The 15,664-nt window shown below is 36.1% G+C and overlaps 1 protein-coding gene across 1 annotated transcript; it reads right to left on the bottom strand.

Annotated features, from left to right (window-relative positions):
* Positions 1–3,956: 3,956 nt before the first annotated feature.
* Positions 3,957–14,641, bottom strand: LOC133175531 (PHD finger protein 12-like). The gene is made up of 15 exons (XM_061310648.1): positions 14,357–14,641; positions 13,766–13,947; positions 13,470–13,551; positions 13,105–13,339; positions 11,559–11,673; positions 11,102–11,234; positions 10,224–10,394; positions 9,923–10,057; positions 8,873–9,608; positions 8,531–8,668; positions 7,606–7,746; positions 7,360–7,455; positions 7,178–7,260; positions 6,582–6,803; positions 3,957–6,471 (listed from the first exon to the last, which is right to left on the bottom strand). The coding sequence occupies exons 1-15, from the start codon at positions 14,402–14,404 to the stop codon at positions 6,247–6,249; spliced, it is 2,742 nt and encodes a 913-aa protein (XP_061166632.1). The 5' UTR covers positions 14,405–14,641; the 3' UTR covers positions 3,957–6,246.
* Positions 14,642–15,664: the final 1,023 nt, after the last annotated feature.

Raw genomic sequence — 15,664 nt, 5'->3', positions numbered from 1 at the left:
ATTTAGAATCTACACTACCCCAGTATGCTTCCACATTAGTTTCAGCTTTTCTGGCCCAGTGGTTATTGAGAAGAAGATTTTTAAAGATTTTTCCTATATATTTCAATGTAAAACTTGAATTCCCTATTGTGGCCTTGCCCTACCCCCAGGGGTCATGATTTTAACAATTTAGAATCTACACTATCCAAGGATGCTTCCACATAAGTTTCAGCTTTTCTGCCCAGTGGTTCTTGAGAAGATTTTAAAGATTTTTCCTATATATTTCAATGTAAAACTTGAATTCCCTATTGTGGCCCCGCCCTACCCAAGTGGGTCATAATTTTAACGATTTAGAATCTACACTACCCCAGTATGCTTCCACATTAGTTTCAGCTTTTCTGGCCCAGTGGTTATTGAGAAGAAGATTTTTAAAGATTTTTCTTATATATTTCAATGTAAAACTTGAATTCCCTATTGTGGTCCTGCCCTTCCCCCAGGGGTCATGGTTTTAACAATTTAGAATCTACACTATCCAAGGATGCTTCCACATAAGTTTCAGCTTTTCCGGCCCAGTGGTTCTTGAGAAGAAGATTTTTAAAGATTTTTCCTATATTTTTCAATGTAGAACTTGAATTCCCTATTGTGGCCCCACCCTACCCCCAGGGGTCATGATTTTAACAATTTAGAATCTACACTATCCTAGGATGCTTCCACATAAGTTTCAGCTTTTCTGGCTTAGTGGTTCTTGAGAAGAAGATTTTTTAATGACCCACCCTATTTTTGTCTTTTCTTGATTATCTCCCCTTGTAAGGGGACTTGGCCCTTTATTTTAACAATTTAAACTCCCCTTCACCCAAGGATACTTTGTACCAAGTTTGGTAAAATTTGGCCCAGTGGTTCTTGAGAAGAAATTGAAAATGTGAAGAGTTTACAGACAGACGGACGGACGGACAGCTAGACGTACGGACAACGGGTGATCAGAAAAGCTCACTTGAGCTTTCAGCTCAGGTGAGCTAACAAAATGTTAAGAAGCTATCACATTTTCCTATTATATTCACATGTAAAACTTTGATCCCCTATTGTGACTCCACTCTATCCCCCGAGGCCCACAATTTAGAATCCACACTTCTACCAGAGGAGGCTTTTATATTAAAATTGCATAATGGTCCTAGCCTACTATTGAGAATTTTTTATATAGTCCCCTTTAAATTTTGATCTCCTATTGTAGCCCTATCCTATCCCCAAAATGTGAACAATTTAATTAGACTAAGTATCTACATATGTCAAGAAGCTTTTATATAAGTTTGCTCATTTCTAGTTCATTGGTTCTGGAGAAGATAATGTTTTCCTATATATATTAACATGTAAATCTTTGATCCCCTACCGTTGCCCCACCCTATCCACAGAGGCCATGACTTGAACAATACATATTGAGCTTTTACATCATATATTATGTGCATACAAGACTTTTATCCCCTATTGCAGCCCTGATCTATACCTGGTGCCTATGATTTGAACAATTTATAATTTACGCCATAAATGTTAAAAAAACCGGGGGGGGGGGGGGGGGGGGGGGGTAGCCGCTCACTTCTAAAGCTTCATATTTATGACTTTTCATACCAACATTTTCAAGGGGGGGGGGGGGGTTCAAGGTCACTTTAAGTAGCTTTAGTATATACATTTAATAACTCTCCCCCCCTTTCTAGATCCGAGCATGTATTAAATGTGCTTCATCTTTTCTGGTAAATTGGTTCTTGAAAAGATTTTTTAATGACCCCACCTTGTTTTAACTTTTCTTGATTACTGTTATCTCCACTTTGAAGGGGGCATGGCCCTTCATTTGAACAATTTAGAATCCCCTTTCACCAATCTGTGCCATGTTTGGATAAACTGGCCCTGTGGTTCTTGGGGAAAAAAATTGTAATATTGACAGACAGGTAGACAGATGGATGCTTGACAACTGCTAATCTGAAAGCTCAGGCAAGCTAATAAAAAACCATTCACTCAATGTGGCATGTACTTATTGGATATATTTTTGGACAACCAGTTTTAGCTCACCTGAATTGAAAGCTCAGGTGAGCTTTTCTGATCACATTTTGTCTGTAGTCTGTCAGTAAACCTTCCACAATTTCAACTTCTTCTCCAGAACCACTTGGCCAATTTTAACCAAACTTGCAACAAAGCATCCTTGGGTGAAAGGGATTCAAGTTTGTTCAAATGAAAAGCCACACCCTCTTTCAATGGGAGATAATTAAGAATTCGTTAGAATTTCGTGGCATCTTTCAAAAATTTTCTTTTCAAGAACCAAAAAAGTTGAAACTTATGTGAAACCTTCATTCTATAGTGTAGATTCAAGTTTGTTCAAATCATGACCCACAGCGTTCGGGTGGGGCCACAATGGGGGATCGAAGTTTTACATTAGAAATATAGGAAAAAAAGTCTTTAAAAATCTCCTAAAAACAGCAAAGCCATGATTGGTCATATTGATATGGAAGCATCCTCAGATAGTGTAGATTCTTGTTTGTTAAAATCATGACCCCTGGAGGTAGGGTGGGTGGGAAATTGAAAATTCAGAAATTAATTTACTACCTTTCAGGGGTCAATTTGCAAAAATTTCCAACCACAGAAAATACCTGTTATACGGTATATAGGAATATATGGGAAAAAAATCTTTATAAATCTTCTCAAGTACAGCAAAGCCATGATTAGTCATACTGATATGGAAGCATCCTCAGGTAATGTATATTCAAGTTTGTTTAAATCATGCCCCCTTCCCAGGAACAGGGTGGGGCAACAATGAGGGATAAAAGTTTTACATAGGAATATATGGGGAAAAAAGTACAACAAAACCATGATTAGTCATATTGATATGGAAACATCCTCAGGCATTTGGTCAAATCATGACCCATGATAGGTGGGAGTCAAAATGGGTGATTAAAGTTTCACATAGGATTTATCTGCTGCTGAAGAACAGCAGGGTCATATTGACTCAGATGAGCATTGTCGCCCATGAGCCTCTTGATATTATACAATTATGGACTTCAGCGTGGATCGATATGTGATTCTAAGGACCCATGGCAAGTGATATTGACCGAAGACACAGAAAGTGATAGCGACCGAGCTTCCGAGGTCGCTATCATTTTATGTGTCTGGGGTCAATATCACTTGAAAAGGGTCCTTAGAACCACATATTGACCGTTCCTTGAAGTCTGTAATAGTTATATTATATAATCACTCAAAGTGAATAATCTGACACGGTCCTAACTGAACAGACTTGGCTTCACTACGTCACAATGGTAAAAACATGCTTATTATACTATGAAATCACGTTCTACATAACAAGTCGTGCGATATCATATTCCGCGGGCGCACTTTTGCGTCAATATTGCAAAAGGACGAATATCACGTGACATCATTTCAGCAAATGAAAATTACGAAAATAATCTTGTATCCATCACTCACTGGTAAATTCATACTACTCAATCCTTTAGATAAACCCCTACCAGTTTGTTATATCCCTCGAAATAATGTTGTAGAGAGGTATACTGGAATCGCCATGTCCTCCCATAGATGCAAGGTTAAGCTCAGTGGTTCAGTCACTTTCTGGCTCATCTCCAGACAAGCTTGCTCGTGGTAGCTAATATTTAATAAGATGCAGTAGCATACCCCTCTTGGGTACAAGTCTCATTAGGACAGCTCTAGTATGAATTATTTCATTGTTTTAAAATTTTGAAGAATAAATTTTTCCCTCTTTGGGGCATTGTTAACTACAGCCATTGTTACTGAGAATAATTGTACTTTATTATGGCAATGTTATAAAATTTTGAATAAGGAGAAGACTATCTAAGTTGTAGAACTTGTGTCTTATCCTTTTGGCTTTGTCAATAAAATATGTTCAATTCAATACACCCATGATGATTTTTGTTTTTTGCTCAAATGTTTCTCAAGCAGATTCTATTATAACAAAATTGACAATGTCCAATTGACACAATTTTATTGTAACCAGGGTTACCTTCTAAAATATGCTTAATGACTAAAAATTTGTAACAGAATTTTCTGCGCAATATTTACGAAGACATGATTTTGCTTCATGCATAAATATTTTAGGCAAAGTACATGTATGTACACAATATGTCTGGTTGAAATGTACATGCTAATTTTTACAGTGTGGTTAAAATAATGTCATTTCTAAGACTTATTTTATTATGTACAGTTTTTGACAATTTAAAAATATCATTTTCCTCTACATATACTTGCACTAAATGCAAATATCATAACAAAACAATGCATTGTATAAATGACAATAAATAATCCTAATTAAATTCAAAAACAATGTGTAAAAACAATCATAAACATAGGATATATATAGAATATCTAACTTGGGATTCAAAGATGAGGGTCATATAACATTAAAGCTTTCGGGTTGATTTTTCAGCAGTTGCACAACTCCTTTCACAAGTCAAACTTGTTCACATTACCAGTCTTTTCATTCTTTAAAATCTCTGGTTTCTTTTTTTCACTATCAATATACACAGTGAAGATACATGTTTTAAACATGACAATTGTACACCTTATATATAAAGAAATTGAGGACTTTGCTATTGTTGTCACAATAATGTCGAGTTTTAATAGTTTAATAATCTGTCTTCAGATGGCGACAAATACCAAACTTTGTTTTACCTCCATAAATACCCTTAATTATTGAAAATAAAGAAATTGAGGACTTTGCTACCCTTTATTATTGAAATCAGGATGACAAATAGTTTTATCCAACAAGTGGCTTACATTTTTTTCGATTATGAAATATACAAAATCCTTGAATTTGCTGTTTTATTTTGCAAAATAAGGATCTCACTTCCATATACATGTAGTTTCTTATCAAATAATTACTTAAGTTCAGATATATCATGATTGATTGCTGCAAAAGATTCCTTAAAATCAGAATTAGCTTGACAAAAGAAATATTCCTTCACATACAATGGAATTAAATTCTATAAAAAGTTGCATTTTTTCCTGGATCCTGTGGATTTGATGACAACCCTGAGTGAACCATTTCTGATGATATTTACATTGAGGGGGGTAAAGAGAACATTCAGCTGCCCTATAAAATGCTGGCTGGTGGAGAATGGGAAAGGGGGGGGGGGTAGTATTTTAACGTGTTATAATGAGCTTCTACACTTTACACGAGGACTTTATCTGAAGGTATAAATCTTTAAATGTGATACAAAACCTTGAGCACAGGAGATTTCATAATGAATATCTAGAACTACTGTGGTTAAACTGTCTTTTCAGTTTTAATACAAGAAAATAAGACTGAAAGTTATTAAATTCATAAAGATGAGGGAGAGTTTACCCAGTCACATAGTTTAGAGAAACATAAGGTAGAAATATGACATGACATTTGTCCACCCCAAATTCTGTAATTACCCATTACACAAGGTGTTTTCTAGTGAAAAATCAGTGCTGAATGTTACAAGAGGGTCCATGTCATATCATATGGAATGCAAAAATATATGCATAGAGTTAAATATCTGTTTCTTATTTGGCTTTTGTAAAGAATGATTCGGATTGAAATTGTCTTCAACAGTTTGTAGTTAACAAAAAACCATCAGGCTTTAAATTGCTTGAGACTGCTTTATTCACATCTGTTTATTTTTCATATAGAGCTTGCTGTATATATTTCTTTTATTCCCATCGTTTTAAATGAACTGAATTTAAACAGACACGATTTTCTTTGAAGACCATGGATAAAAGTGTAAAAATACCAACCAATGGATAGGAGTGATTTAACAGTACTCAATACCGATCCTTGAACAGAAATTATAAGTAGTCAATACCTGATCAGCCCTGAACATTCTAGGTTAGGGAAGAATCAGATCTGTCGAGCACTCACACATGTATGTAGTTAACTTTGTCTTACTGGGATAGGTACTCAAGGAAAACATTATTTTTAAAATTCCATAGGTAACTCCTTACAAAAGATTAAAAACAACCCATAGACAGAATAGCTAAAGATTGTTGACGTACATTTCCATAGGAAGTCATGACAACACTGATGTTTCTCTTTACAAATTCAAGTACTGGCCCAATTCTGGACAAAGCTCTTAGAAGAAGAAAAAAATCCACCAATAAAATACAACCTCCTTTTCTTTATAAATCTAAATACCTCTTTAAATAATACCTATAAACTCCTCATTAATTTAATACTCAAGTTTGAGCTAATTACAATTTATAAAAAAAATCTCCTAAATAATGACAATATGAAATCTATGGGACTGAACCTCTGAGAGTTGATTTAAGTAATGACATAGGTTCTTTCTTTCTTTCCTGTCCTAAAGAATTAGTTGCATGGTCCACAATGCTAAACACAAATTGAAGACAACCAACTTTGATGTAGCTCCCATGATGCAACAGTGCTGTTCCTTCCCATCCTGCACCACTCCCTCCAATCAAACTTGAGCTACTGGCCTTACAATTACAAGGCTTCTTGTTCTACAATCAATTAATTAGCTAATTAATCAAAAGGTCTAAAACATTTGTTAATATAATCCATGAAATTTGCAAGTTAGTTATTTATGCTATATAAAGAGTCAATCACTTGCCTCATTAGCTTTGCCACTCATTGTCAAGCGTTTCTCTTCCTTTGCCTCGTCATCTTTTGCTTTCTCCACTTTCTTATTCTTTATGATTTTGCGGACAGCTGCGACAACAGACGTGGGCTGTGGTGTTGACGAAGGCTTGTCACTGAAGTCACACGAGTATAGGACGTTGTCCACCGTTGTTCCATGCTCACTGTAGTTCAAAAGCTCATAGTGTTTGGTTGTCTGAAAAATCAAGGAAATAATTTCTCCATTATAAATCTTTCTATACCTAAGTAGGACTTTGCATAAAATTCCTCCCCATATTAATAAAATATAGTCAAACCTCTCTTTAACTCAATGGGACCGAGAAAAATCTTCAAGATATCAGAGGACTCAAGATATCAAGGGTAAAATACTAAAGGAATATGTTGTTGGGACTTCCAAATCACTTCGACATATCCATGGTATTCGAGATACTGAAGTTTAACTGTATGCTAATTCATAAATTATTCCGTTTCATATGATATATAAAGTTACATGTCTGAATCTCTCCTCTCTACAAGTTTTATAGGTAGAAAGTTGAAACTGTGAAATGCTAAAACAAAACACAATTTTACCTCATCATAAAACACATATGCATGTTTGGGAGAAATATAATTGCAGTGTCCAAACTGGGTCAAACACACATCCATGTCCGCACCTACACAATAAAGTATCAAACGTATGAAAATATATAATGTACAACTGTACACCAATGTACATGTATGAATAAGCAGTTGAAATTAAATTAAGAACTGACCTGTTCCGATATTGAGGGTCCTGTAACACATGGATATCGGCTGGCCTTTGCTGGTTAGAGGACAAAGGACGGCTCGGGCTTTCACCTCAGTGCTACCTATTATAATTTTTTTTAAAAAACTTCAAATTAATATGTTTATATCTATTTTCAGCTGCAAACAAGGTCTTTAAAAGTTTAATATTGACTAATTCAGTATACATGACAGTCAGAAACTCTTTGATATCTGCAGGACATTGTCTCACACACCTGCTTGATTTAGCAGTCCATTTAACACTCCCTTCTTGTTTGGGGTCTGTGGGGAACTGGATTTGGATGGTAACAATTGCTGAAGTCTTTGCCAGGCCAGGATTTGAATCAGTTTTTCATCCAACTTACTCAGTTCTATATCTGAAGCACATAATTCATCACTCAATAAAAACCTTTTGCCACATGTATATGATAAATGAAATTATAATGTCAGAGGCCAAAAATATTCACAGATACACAACCTGAAAAGAAACTTACCACGTCAATGACATACATTAGGTCCCAGAAAAATTCTTTTTTAGCTATAATTACTTTAATTTCATGTAATTCTCTTTTGATTACCCCTTGTCACCTGTTGCTTCTAGACACTGTTGGAAAGAGTTATTTAGGGAGACTTTTTGTTGGTGTGAGTTATTAAGGCAGACTTACCACCTGTTCCCTCTATACTTTGTTGGTGTGAGTTGGGCAGACTTACCACCTGTAACCTCTAGACTTTGTTGGTGTGAGTTATTAAGGCAGACTTACCACCTGTTCCCTCTAGACATTGTTGGAGTGAGTTATTAAGGCAGACTTACCACCTGTAACCTCTAGACTTTGTTGGTGCGAGTTATTAAGGCAGACTTACCACCTGTAACCTCTAGACTTTGTTGGAGCGAGTTTTTAAGGCAGACTTACCACCTGTTCACTCTAGACATTGTTGGTGTGAGTTTTTAAGGCAGACTTACCACCTGTAACCTCCAGACTTTGTTGGTGTGAGTTATTAAGGCAGACTTACCACCTGTAACCCCTAGACTTTGTTGCAGTGAGTTTTTAAGGCAGATTTACCACCTGTTCACTCTAGACATTGTTGGTGTGAGTTATTAAGGTAGACTTACCACCTGTAACCTCTAGACTTTGTTGGAGTGAGTTTTTAAGGCAGACTTACCACCTGTTCCCTCTAGACATTGTTGGAGTGAGTTATTTAGGGAGACTATGGCATTGGATGAGTTCTGGCTGCCAGTAGTGGAAGATGGTTTGCCACCTGAGATCGTAATATTGCTATTGGATGAGGCTCCACTTTTACCTGTAATAAAGCATTGTTCAGAAAATTACATCTTCAGGATCAGAGTTTTATGCACCTGTCTCAGAAATTTTCTTTGGATTCTACTGTCTGATAACTAATATATCAGGAATAAAACTAATTATTTCATAAGTTTCACTTCCTCTGCTTTATTCCTATTCATAAATATTTCCGAGCATGAAATTTAGCCTGTGTATAAGGACCTACCAGTAGTTGGTGTGGAGACAGTGATGACCTTGGCTGTTGAGCCTACAGTGTTTGTCCTGCCCTGTACACTGGCCACTTTAATTGCTGACTGTCCAGACACGCGCGGAGACAGGATTGATGTTGAGCTGCTGCCACTGTTAGCTGCCACGTTGTTTGCTAGGAGTTTGTTGCCCTGAGTCGGACCTAACACTTTTGTGACTACAGTATTGTTAGCTTTATTGATAGCACTAATGACAATGTTTTTACCAGATGGTGTAGTTGAAGTAGATGCCCCTGAGGTGGTCTGTTTGTCCATGGATGCCCAGTTAACCCTCACTATGTTGGCTGGAGATCCATCAACACTTTTACTCCTGGATTTGATTAAAACAGTCTCTGATTTACTTTTACTAGATTCCCCCAATTCCCCATTCATAGAACTTTGTGATGAGGGACCTGGGGGATGCAATAAAGATATTGCACCCCCTCGATTTCCTTCCAAAGGTCCATTTGAAATAGGGTCTGAGAGAGGACCATTAAGGGGTTTATCCACCTCCATATTAGTCACTTTAGAATCACACAAGCCCCCTTCACTGGGCTGCGAGTCACTACCCTGGATCACAGGTTGCACTGAGGCTGTAGGTTTCTCCGTTTTAACACTCTGCTCTGATTTTCCAGATTCTGATGAGGACTTTTGTATCTGTTTTTGAGCTAAATGTCTGGCTATACTGGTTTGTAATGAAACAACTGCAGACAACCACTGAAATGTTCAATATTTAATGGAGCATGAATATTAACAATGCAATATTTGATAATTCTAACAGATACTTAATGTTAAAATTCTCATGTTTTCCAGTTATGTTAATTTTTCTGATAAGCGTCACCTTTGTTCTTTGCATGAGTAGACTGAATTGTGAATAAATTAAAGATTACAAAAACTGGTATTATTTATTACTCAAAACTGGAAAATACAGTCAAATCTCATTATCTTGAACCTCAAAAGGACCAAGACTGAATAAAAAAAAAAACAAAGGGGAAAGTGCTTTTCTTTTCTTTTCTTTTTTTAAAGTTTACCTCTTCCTGATCTTCCAGTGTAGTGTCAGGGACTGTCTTCTCGTCAGTTTCCACTACTGCTGTCGTGTCAGGATCCGTAACACAAGGAAGTAAGGGTGAAGGGTTTTGATAATGAAGTTTGATTGCTTCTGGAATCTGTACAAAAAAAAAATAAATAAAATTAGACCAAGAAAGGACTGCACCAATTTTAAGATACTTCATACTTTTCATTAAAAGTTAAAAAAGACATTAACGGATATTTCTCAGCAGTATCATTTAAATACATACGAAAAAATAAGATAAAACGAGAGAATATTTTTACCGCTAATGATTTGCGCCTCGGATGTTTGACTTTGATCCTAAAAGGTGGACTCTCTCTGTGGATCTTGTTAAGAAAGTTGAGTTTGACGGTATGCTGACTAATGCGGTTATTGAACTTGTTCCATAATTTTATACGCTCAGTTAGGCCAACACTTTTCAACAGATGTTCATCCTGGATTTAAAATAAACAAAAGGCCCATAGGCACATTGGTCACCTTAGCACTTTGGCTAGGAAATCAGTTCAGTATTGAAAATGTTTAAATACAAAAGTGGTTGTGGTGGTGGTGGTGGTGGGGGGGGGGGGGACAAAATTTGACCACTATTGAATCTATACTACCTAATGATGCTTTTGAATTAATATAACCAATCATGGCTTTGTTGTTCTTGAGAAGGTTTTATTTAAAAGATTTTTATGTAATTATGATTGCACATTGTGGCCCCACCCTACCCCCTGAGGTAATGATTTGAACAAACTTGAATCTACACTGAGGATGTTTCCACATAAGTTTCAGATTATCTAGCCCAGTGGTTCTTGAGAAGATGTCTTTAATTTTTCACTTATTTGTAATTATCTCCCCTTGAAAGAAGGTGTGGCCCTTCATTAAAGTTCATTTTAACAAACTTGAATTCCCTTTACCCATGGATACTTTTGGTAAGTTTGGTTGAAATGGGTCCAGTGGTTCTTGAGAAGAAGTCAAGAATGTGAAAAGTTTACATACAGATGGACAGACAGACGGATGGCAGACAAAATGTGATTTGAAAATTTCACTGGAGCCTTCAGCTCAGGTGAGCTAAAAATATCTAAAACTCAAATCAATAATATAATTCAGTTTGTTTTTATCAATTTTGAAATGTTGATAATTATATTTTCCCACTTACAATAACATTTTCTGGATGGTTTGGACACATCCATCGATTGGTAGGTGGAGAAGCTAGTGGAGGATTAAGGCAGTCTAGATGATACAGTAAGGGGCAGTAATCACACTGTACGAGGGCCCCTACACGACAGCTCCTATAAACAGTTTATTGTGCAATGTTTAGAACTGAATATGATACTGAATTGAGTCTCATTCATATTTATTAGCTATCTTCATAGGTTTTTTTTCCCCAAACCTATTCTTTCCCTGAATAAACAACTTTCTGCAGTAATGTTCATTACACAAATACATTTACATTCCTTGAAATGCACAGAAGAATAATTTTCAGCAAAATGTCTGATGTTTGTGAACTTTGTATAAACGATTATCTTCTTCATAATAAACCTCTTCATGTTACAGATGATCATATACAAAAATAGTCCCTTTTAAAGACAAGCAAAAGTACTTGGGTCACTTACTTGCTGCAGTAAAAGCATAGCTTTGCTGGCAGAGGAACTAACCCATTATCTAATTCATGAGCAAACTTCTTATTCGGGTTCCTATCTCTGCCCCACCATTTCCTTTTACTTGATCCTGGAGGAAAAAAAACTATCATAAAAATTCCTCTGTTAAAATCAAGGTTGTGGATAATCACTTGCCCGCTTGCCAATGCAAGTAAAATTTGCTGTGGACCATTACGTATTCTGAACCTAGTCGCCCACAATTTTTTTTCCAGAACCTAATCACATTTCACTTTTAATATGTATATGTACTTTCAGTTTTAATAAAACGCTCTATTAACCAGATAATTTGTGTTGCGTGCAAAGCAGATAATTCAAACATGTACATGACCTCAGCTTAACATGGCGATTTACCTAATCAAAGTGGTTAAGAAACAAATTTCTTTGATAAATACATGAGCAAACATTTGAGATTGTTCTTAAATATAAAAATGTAATAAATCTGCTATGATTGTCAGATATTCCAACCGCAATGGTTTGTTTCAAATTCACAATAGTCGACAGGAATCAAACTTCATCTCGTGTTGTAGTGACCAGCGCAGCACAGTGGTTAGAGCGTCCGCTCTAGAGTCACGGAGTAAGGAGTTGATCCTTACGTCGCGGGTTCAAATCCCACTGCGGGACGTGGAAACCAGTCCTTTGGATGAGACCGTATAAACCGAGGTCCCTTGTTGCAGTAGGTGCTGGCACGAAAAAGATCCCTCACTGCTCAATGGCCCTAAGTGCCGAGTGTAGGTCAGAATTTGTAGCCCTCCACGGGCAAGTGGTGGCGTCTCCATATGAGTGAAAAATTCTCGAGAGGGACGTTAAACAACAATCAATGTTGTATGTCATGTAATTTGGCCCCCCTGTTACACATGACAAAATATAACAAACAATATATTATTGGATCAATTTTTTTTTTTAAATTCTTGAAACTTCAAACACCGCAAATTTATTGAGGACTATACCCCCCCTTTCCAGTTCAATTTAAAACATTTGAGGAACATTCTGTTGTTATTTTTTAATTCATATAATGTGGGCCCATAAACTGTAAAAAGTTAGGGGTCCACATGGCCCCTCAGTTTCAACTGTTAACCACTTCAATTATTAATTTTATGTAATTATAGCTTACATTTTTGCTCCACCCATTCATTCTATGATTTTTTTCACCCCAGGATTCAGATTGTGAGGGCAACAGACCTGACACTTGCAGGGAGTAAAATTTTTAGAAAATAATTTTTAAAAACCTTAAAATTAAAAGACTGCATTTTTTTTTCCATCCACAAAAAAATCATAATAATTTTCAAAAACATTATAATTGAAAGATTGCATGTTGTCCATCTAAAGAAAATCATAATAAATGTAATACTTTAAACATACATAAATTAGCCTGCTCAAAATTTGGCACTATCTATTTCTTCAACTGATTAGCCCATCATAAATTAGCAAACTTGACAAGTATTGGTTTAAATCATGTGTTATTGTGTACTTTTGGCTACAGTTCTATTCCTAGAAATCATACCAGGCAGTGGTGTAGTGCAAGCTATGTCTCTGGGTAAATCAAACTGGACTGGGTTCATCAACTGGGCAGCTCTGGCCAACTTTTGTAAAGGAGTTAAATGTTCTGTAGTGGGTGTATCAACTAAAATCTCCTCAATGATAGGGATGGGTGGCTGTGGTCGGGATTTCCGACTTGTATTGCTGCTATTGCTTTTGGTTGAAGAGGCATCATCATCTTTTTCTTTATCTTTAGATGGCTGTATTAATATAAAGAAACCTATGTTTCATTTTTTAGAATAAATTATTTAACAATGTCCAATTCTTCTGTATCATATCTCTTTCAGATAGAACTAATTTGCTGCAACATTATTTCTTTTCTTTTTGTACCTCTGCCTTGGGTGGAGAGACCTTACAACGATGACATCGCCATTCACCAGGCGGTACATCATCCTCTTCTAATGGAGGATCACTGTATGAGGGAAAAAATTCAATTAAAAGTTATTAATAAAAATATATCAAAAGTCAGAGAATCAATCAAGTTCATCTTTACTGAAATTGCCAATATTCTGGCAAATGATTATTACTGTAGCATACATGCCTGAATTAAAATAATCAATATATGTCTCTCTAATAATAAAAGTAATGCTAAATCCAAATAATGCTTATGTTACGCTGAAACCTACTGGCACTGTAAATGAAAAGCTGCTGGGCACCAATCACAACAGAGTAAATCTCCTCCTTCCTTACAACTGTCACAACTATCATGATTTACAGCCCGACCCTGTCTTCTACTCTCCCTTTCTTTTCTTCTCTGTCGGCGCAGTACTTCATCACTTACTGGAGGAGCAACAAGCTTTTGAATTTGCTGCAACATATTTCGATAATTGGTGTCAATAAATATATAAATAATTGATATTCATTTTGATATTGTACAAGATTTAATAACAGTTATAATTCCAACTAAATCACAAATTGAACATTTCTCCATTTTGTAATTAAATCGAACTTAATTATTTCTTAAACATTTATGTGAAGAAAACATTGTTTGCGACAAATTAATCTCAAACTCTAAATTATTGCCTGTCAGTGTAAAAAGGACTGTTAAACTGACATGGATCAATTCAAAGTTGATATTCTTGTACATTACAATGAAATAACAGTGAGAGATTTTAAGAATGGCCGCCATGACGGTTTTCGTATTTTAGATATTGTCCACACGCACCAAAAAAAAATCCACAAAGACCGAATAAATGCTTATTTAATTCATGACAAACCTCCATTAATCCTCCAGAAGTATCAAGATCGTATTCCACCGTTGCCATTATTAGATTCAGTCCTTTAAAGTGGAACTTTGCAAATATTCTCCTCTTGCCTAGATACCCCACAACACCATTTTGTCGTGCAACGGCACAATAATATAACAGTAAACTTTTTAGATATTAAGAAAAACAATATTTCCTTAACATATGAAAGTCACATATATAACAAAACAATAAACGTAGATGAAAACAGGCTATACAAACGAGTGCATACGGTTTGCATTTGTAAGAAAAACGCTAAAGTTTAGCTGCTTATCCAGAAACTTGGCGCAAAATGTCGGCCATTAACGGAGCGCATGCGTTCATCCGGGAAATGGCTTTTTACACAGGCGCAGATCATAACGGAAGTCGGGAAGGTGAAGGTCATTCAAAACAGGATTTTGGCGGGAAAAGTATACATCTTTGAATTTTTTCTTATGGTATAAATTTTGAACAATAATGAGTTACTCAGTTTTATATAGTTTCAGTCTTTAATTTTGGTTTGATAGGGCTTGCAGCTACATGTACTTGGAAATAGACTTATCTAAAAACTTCAAACTAGTCACTCGTCCAGAAAATGCAAGTCACATCCAGCATCTAAATAAGTTAGAGTGTCCATCCCTTGAGGCATCATCCATGCAAGTTTGGTTCAGATAGGCCTTAATGTTTCTTTATGGTAATGGACATCCTCCAAAACTTTGACTGGGACACTCATATGGAAAATATAGGTCAAATCCCACATTCATAGCAACTCTGGTAGAGTGCATCAATATGTATCTTGAATCAGTGCAAAGTTGGTTAGCATAGGGCTTACAGTCATTCTAGAAAAAAAAAAACTGCTTCAAAAACTTTAACCTGGTCACTGATTTGGAAAATGTAGGTAAAATTCAGCATCTGAAGCAAGTCCAGTAGTGTGCATCCTTAGATGTGTCATCCATGCAAGTTAATGGTCCAGGTAGGGCAAATAGATACTTTAAAATAAACCTACTCCCAAAACTTTAACCTGGTCACTCATCCAGAAAATGTAGGTCAAATTCAGCATCTGAAGCAAGTCCATGCAGTAATGTGCATCCTTAGATGTACCATTCATGCAAGATTGGTCCAGTAGGGCAAAAATACTTTAAAATGAACTTACTCCAAAATCTTAAACCTTGTCACTTATCCTGAAAATGTAGGCTAGATCCAGCATCTGAAGCAAGGCTATAATGTGCACCCTAGATGTATCATCCATGCAAGTTTGGTCAATAGGGCTTTTAGTTACTAATGAGACCTGCTCCAAAAGCT

The sequence above is a fragment of the Saccostrea echinata genome, unplaced genomic scaffold (assembly GCF_033153115.1).
Source record: "Saccostrea echinata isolate AGI-Se365-2 ecotype Australia unplaced genomic scaffold, CSIRO_AGI_Sech_v1 ptg000062l, whole genome shotgun sequence".
In the NCBI taxonomy this organism is placed as follows: domain Eukaryota; kingdom Metazoa; phylum Mollusca; class Bivalvia; order Ostreida; family Ostreidae; genus Saccostrea; species Saccostrea echinata.
The sequence above is the reverse complement of the archived record's forward strand: the minus strand, read 5'-3'. Positions and strand labels throughout refer to the sequence as shown.